Below are 6,687 nucleotides of genomic sequence, written 5' to 3' on the forward strand. Positions count from 1 at the left end.
CGGCTTTTCATGTCATGCCTTTGAGGACAGATGTGAAATTCGAGACCTTGGAGGCAAGCTCTCTGCCCTTGGAGTACCGCACGGGATGCTTTTCCGAATGCTGTTCAAAGTCAAGCCGGAAAGTCTTGGACCTCATGATTGTAACGTTGCTCAGCTATTCGGCCCGCAGCGAAATTTTAAACTCTGGCATGAACGCATGGGACATTTGAATATGAGTGCAGTTAAGCGCACGTGCGAACGATTGGGCCTCGGAGAAATGAAACTTGACGAAAAACAGGATTTTTTCTGTGAAGGGTGCGCTGCGGGAAAGGATACTCGTAAATCACAATCCGAGTGCTGAAAAGGCGACTATTTATGGTTGTGGTGAGAAAATACACTCAGACGTATGCGGTCCGATAAATGTCACGTCACCGAGTGGCTCTCGATATTTTTTGCTGTTCAAGGAGGAAGCCACTGCTTTCAGGAAAGTGTTCTTCCTTCGTAAAAAATCTGAAGTTCCAGAGAAATTTGAAGAATTCGAAGCATTGATTTCTACACAGCTGGGAACAAAAATAAAAGTGCTACGCTCTGATAATGGAACTGAATATACCTGCAAACTACTAAATAATTTTCTGAAAGAGAAAGGTATTATCCATGAATACTCAGCCCCCTATGTGCACGAGCAAAATGGACGCGCCGAAAGAGAGATTCGCACACTAGTAGAGTGCGCACGCTCGATGCTACATGCTAGAAGTGTTGATCAAAAGCTTTGGGCTGAAGCAATAAATACCGCATGCAATATTTTGAATCGGACTGCTTTACAACCAAACGAGTGCTTGACTCCATTTGAGAAGATGTTTAATCGAAGACCTACAATCAAACATTTGAAAGTTTTTGAAGCACGTGCTTACCTGACTGTGCCAAAAGAAAATCGAGGAAAATTCGATAAAAAATGTAGAGAATAGATTATGGTAGGATACGACGGAGAGTCTACAAATTCCAGACTCTGGGACGATGAAAATAAGAAAATTTTCATTAACAGTGAAGTAACTTTTGACGAAAGCGTGAATTTAGCAGCAAAGGTGAAAGAAAAGTCTAATAGCTACTCGCCCTTTAACTTTTTATTCAATGAAAAAGACAGACCAGTAAATATGGAGCCACGAGATGAGCAGCAGGTCAATGCAGATGGTGAAGCCCCTCAGCCGATAGGACCCCTGCCGGAAAATGACCTACAGAGAGAGCCAGCAAACGGGATAAATGACCGAGCAGCAGAGGAGAACCCGGCCGATCACATCGTTGAAGAAAATGAAGCCCAAGGACGACAGCTGCGCGACCGGAGAACAGTGCGACCGCCCATCCGGTACAGTGTCCCGTTGTCATTCCATGTTAACGTCGCACCGACTACTTACGATCAAGCAACGTCCAGCGAAAATGCCAGCGAATGGAAGAAAGCTATGGAAGAAGAGATGCAAGCCTTGGAGGAAAACGGCTCGTGGAGCTTATGTGATTTGCCACCAGGTAAGAAGGCCATTGGATGCAAATGGGTTTTTATAGTAAAAACGAATGCAGCGGGCGATTTCGAGGGATACCGTGCTAGACTTGTAGCTAGAGGATTTTCGCAACGAGAAGGAGTAGACTATTTTGGGACGTTTGCACCTGTCGTGCGATATGAGTCAATTCCAATTCTGCTTGAAATTGCTGCTAAAAAGGATTATGAGATAGCGAAATTTGATGTCAAAACTGCATTTTTGTACGGAGAACTTCATGAAGAGATTTACCAGTTGTAGCCCCCAGGCTATGTAGACAAAAATCGACCAGATGCTGTACTCAGGCTGTTCAAGAGCCTCTACGGACTGAAGCAGTCACCGAGATGTTGGAACGAGAAGTTTGTGAAGTTTCTAGAACAGTTTGCTTTTAAAAATATTCTGAGTGACAAGTGCGTGTTTGTAGGCATTGTTGACAATTATACCGTATATTTAGCGTTGTATGTCGACGATGGTCTGATCATGTCTGAAAGTAAGAATGCAATTGAGAGTGTGCTTATGTACTTGAGGGATACGTTTAAAATTACATCTGGTCCTGCGGATGAATTTGTCGGGTTCGAGATAAGACGCGATCGCGAAAAGCAGCGATTGAAAATTTGTCAAGCCGGATACATAAGAAAAGTATTGGAAAAATTTTAACATGCAAGATGCAAACTTGACAAGTGTTCCCGCAGAACCAGGTGTCTGTTTAAGCAAGAGTGAGAGTGAGTATGATGTTAAAATTCCCCATCGAGAAGCAATAGGCTCGTTGTTGTTTGCTGCTCGTATATCTCGCCCTGATATAGAATTTGCCGTAAATTGCGCGAGTCAATTTTTAAATTGTTATAATCAAACGCATTGGCTTGCAGTTAAGAAAATCATGCTTTATTTGAATGGCACGCTTAATTATGGCATTATATATGGAAACAGTGGGAGTACTTTAGATATTAAGGGATACACTGACGCGGATTTTGCAGGTTGTAAAGATACTCGGAGGTCCAGAAGCTGTTTTGTGTTCTTACTCAACGGGGGGCCGATATCATGGACAAGTCGACGACAGAATGTGGTTGCTGTTTCAACCGTCGAATCTGAATATATTGCTTTATTTCATGGAGTAAAAGAGGCCGTGTGGTTACGTCGTATGCCTAATGAATTAAATGTAAATTGCGATTTGATTCCGGTTTTAGTAGACAATCAAGCGGCTATCAACATTTCAGATAATTCAGATGATCACAAGGGATCAAAGCACATCGATGTCGCGAGTTAGAAATTGAGTATGTAAAGTCCAAAGAACAATTAGCAGATATTTTAACTAAACCATTACCGAAAAAACAGTTTTGCTATTTGAGAGAAAAATTAGGTGTTATGTAATATTCAAAATAAGTGGGAGAGTTGAGTATGTGTATTTTTAATGTATGCGTGGTCTGTTCTGTCTCTAAGAAAATCTGTCGGTTAGACCTGTCCTCCCACTCAACGTTTTTTCACAGCATCTGTTTTTCTGTAGCTTTTCAATCCTTAGCCTGCTGCATCCGGCTTTAGCATAGTCAGTAGAACGTGTGCCTTCTGCCAAGTAACTGCATTGTTCTGATATTGACTCATTTTTGTGTACCTCATTTATATTCTATTTTGTGTGTTCAATAAATATTAATTGCTGTATATACATCTACTGCTTATTTCTTATTAGACAATAAGAAAATCAATAGATTTTTTTGAAGTTTTGGTGGCGAAAAAAAATGGTTATACTAATGAATAAGAAGCAAATTATGAGAGTTGGCTACATGGCTTCATATCCCTGTGTTTGTTAAATTTTTGTCATAGAAGAATTACAGACACAATTTTAACAAGCCAATCTGTACAAAACAATTATTTTTGCACAAAAAGGTTTAAACCTATTGTGAATTCTAGAATCAGTTATTTTGAAAAATAATTTCTATAATACTCAATTTATGCAGCAAGAATTGCATGGAGAAAACTTAAAATATGTTTCCAAACAACATTGTAATCGATTCATTCTGAAGAAATGAGCCGATTACAATGCTTTTGCAATTCTTGTTGCATAAATTGAATAGTATGGAAATTATTTTTCAAAATAACTGATTTCAAAATTCAGAATAGGTTTAAGCCTTTTTATGCAAAAATAATTGTTTTGCACAAATTGGCTTATTAAAATTGTGTCTGTAATTCTTCTATGACAAAACTTTAACAAACACAGGGACATGAAGCCATATAGCCAACTCTCACAATTAGCTTGTTATTCAGTAGTATAACCATTTTTTTGTCGCCACCAAAACTTCAAAAAATATCTTCTAACATGAAAGCTATGAAATGATCAACTGAACAGCTTGCAAAAACAATTTCAAATACTAAGTAGACAACTTTTTTGGCTGCACACACTTTTCTTTTTGTGCCTATTTTATTCAGTGAATCACATATCATATGTGTTAGTGTCCATAATACTGAATATTATTCGCCGTGATTTGAGAACTAGTAAAGAACTGAGAAGTAGGGAATACTTTGATATTGATAGAAAAAGAATTTATCATAAGTATTATTATTTTACAATTTAGTATAATAACTACTGTTTTGTTCGAAAAATGAAAGAAATGTAATTTCTGCTTTACCGACCTCACATTTTTTCAACTTTCGAAAGAAATTCTGCTTTCGAGATATCCGTTACCATGTTCCTTATAATGCTCTTACATTTTGAGGGGCATGTAACAGTTCCCCGGTAATAAGCGTTGAATAGAAAAAACTTAATATTTTCAGATTTCAGCTTAAAAGTGAAGATTATTCTGTGAGGTCGGTAACATAGGGATCTGAGGAAAATATTTCTTATTGTGGATGATAGCGCTGTATAAACCAAATCAAAACCGAAGACTCATTTTAATTTATATTTAGTATTATATAATAGAATAAGTACCCTGGCGGACCGAAGGAACCGAATGGAGCTTCTGCAAAGTACCCGTAAAGACCCCATTGGGTCCCCATTCGGTTCCTTTATAAAAAAACTAAAAAAAACAGCAAAATAAACTTTGAAATTGTTGAAATTCGGATTCTACATTAAAATTCCCCACAGAAGGCCACGGAACAATCGCAATAGTTTTTTCGCAACGGTAAAAAGTTAAAAAGAATATAAGACGCATAACGCCTGTTGACTACTACACTTAAAACGCATAATCTGTAAGCAGCAGTCAACAGGCGTTATATATCTTATATCTATTTTAAACTTTACCGCTGCAAACAAAAGTATTGCGATTACTCAGTGAGTTTCCAATAGAAAATTGAACGTACAATCCGAATTTCAACAGTATAAAATTTAATCTCGCTGTTTTTTTGAGTTTTTTTTTAAAAAGGAACCGAATGGGGACCCTATGAGGTCTTTACGTGTACTTTTTACAGGCTCCATTCGGTTCCTTCGGTCTGTCAGGGTGTATTTGTTATATGACGTTTTATGAGTTGTGAGAAATTCAGTTTCTCAATTTTAGTGTCCGTAATAATAAATATTATTTGCAAAAACTTAGGAACTGGTAAAAAAACAGGAAAACAGACTTATAGAAAATATTTTGTTTCAAAAAATGAAATAAATGCAATTTCTATTTCACATTTTTTCCAATTTTCAAAAGAAATTCTGCTCTCCAGACATCCGTTTCTATGTTCTTTACGATGTTCTGACAGTTTTTCGGAAAATCTATATTACTGTGGATGATAAACCGGTAAAAACACGATAAAAAATGGAAACTGATTATAATTTATATGAGTAAATAATTGTACTAGTTATATATCGATAATTATGTGTAAGCAATAATTGAACATAAATCAATCCTGCAAATAAATATATTCTGTGAAAATAATTATGTTCTAGTGAAAGAAAAAATTGTGACTCATAATTCAATGAAATTATCTCCTTCATTTACATTAATTAGAATCAGAATAATTAACTCATTTTCAGAAAATTGTAGGGAAAAATTGATTTATAATGACATTGACAGTTTTCAGAAGGGGTTGAACATCGAGATATTGGTAAACGTTAATTAATTAGAATTAGAATAACTAATTTATTACGAGCGAATTCTAGGGAAAACATTGATTTAGAATATAGTTGAAAATATTCGGAAAGGATTGAACATCCAGACTTTCTTAAACGTTAATGAATTAAAATTAGAATAATTAATTTATTACCAGCGAATTTCAGCGGAAAAATTGGTTCTGAAAGAAAGTGGGAAGATCCGGAAAGGGTAGAATATCGAGATATTGGTTAACGTTAATTAATTAGAATTAGAATAACTAATTTATTACGAGCGACTTCTATAGGGAAAACATTGATTCAGAATAAAATTGAAAATATTCGGAAAGGGTTGAATATCGAGACATTCTTAAACATCAATTAATTAAAAATAGATACATTAATTTTTTACCAGCGAATTCTAGCGGAAAAATTGATTTGGAAAGAAAGTGGAAAGATTCGAAAAGGGTAGAATATCGAGACGTTCGGAAAGAAATCGGAAAGGATCGGAAAAAGCTAACAAGAGGGACACTCTGCACAGATCGGAAAGAAATGGGAAAGAAATCGGAAAGAAGTAAGAGAAAAGGACATTCGGAAAAAATCGGAAAGATTCGCGGGATAGCTCGACGTTCGGAAAGAAACGGAAGCAAAGTTCACATAGCCTTTTCCGAATTCTCTTTCTGAACTCTTTCCGAATCCTTTCCGAATTCTTTCCGAAACCTTTCTGATTCTTCCCGAAACGGCCTTTTCGATTCTTTCCTTTTTTTCCGGCAGGGTATACGTCCTATATTTTTTTAAACGTTTCACTGTTGCAAAAAGAAACTATTGCGATTATTCCGTGACCTTCTATAGGGCATTTTAATGTATAATCCGAATTTCAACAATTTAAAAGTTGATTTTGCTGTTTTTTCGAGTTTTTTTAAAAAGGACCCTTACGAAACTGTACTATGGGGATGACCTATCATAAATGTCCCTTTCATTGTTCGGAGATGGAGACCTATTACAATAACTGAAGTTACAAAGGTATGACATAATTAAATTTAAATTAGCTGAATGAATTTCGTGATATTGTTTGAAAGAAATTAAAACGAAGTTCATAAAAATCTGTTAATATCTTCAATGATAAAGCAAACATTCACAAATTGTGGAAACATATAATTATTAAATCTCTAAAATTGTGTA

General features: G+C 36.0%; 1 protein-coding gene across 1 annotated transcript; it reads left to right on the top strand.

Moving 5' to 3' along the window:
- The first annotated feature begins 2,163 nt into the window (after positions 1–2,163).
- LOC117181041 (secreted RxLR effector protein 161-like) lies at positions 2,164–2,769 on the top strand. Its single transcript, XM_033373611.1, has one exon. The coding sequence runs from the start codon at positions 2,164–2,166 to the stop codon at positions 2,767–2,769; it is 606 nt and encodes a 201-aa protein (XP_033229502.1).
- The last annotated feature ends 3,918 nt before the right edge of the window (positions 2,770–6,687 follow it).

Source organism: Belonocnema kinseyi, chromosome 1 (genome assembly GCF_010883055.1).
Source record: "Belonocnema kinseyi isolate 2016_QV_RU_SX_M_011 chromosome 1, B_treatae_v1, whole genome shotgun sequence".
Classification (NCBI taxonomy): Eukaryota; Metazoa; Arthropoda; class Insecta; order Hymenoptera; family Cynipidae; genus Belonocnema; species Belonocnema kinseyi.

Coding starts and splice junctions, on each gene's coding strand:
- LOC117181041 (XM_033373611.1), top strand. CDS start 2,164: ATGCAAGATGCAAACTTGACAAGTGTTCCCGCAGAACCAGGTGTCTGT.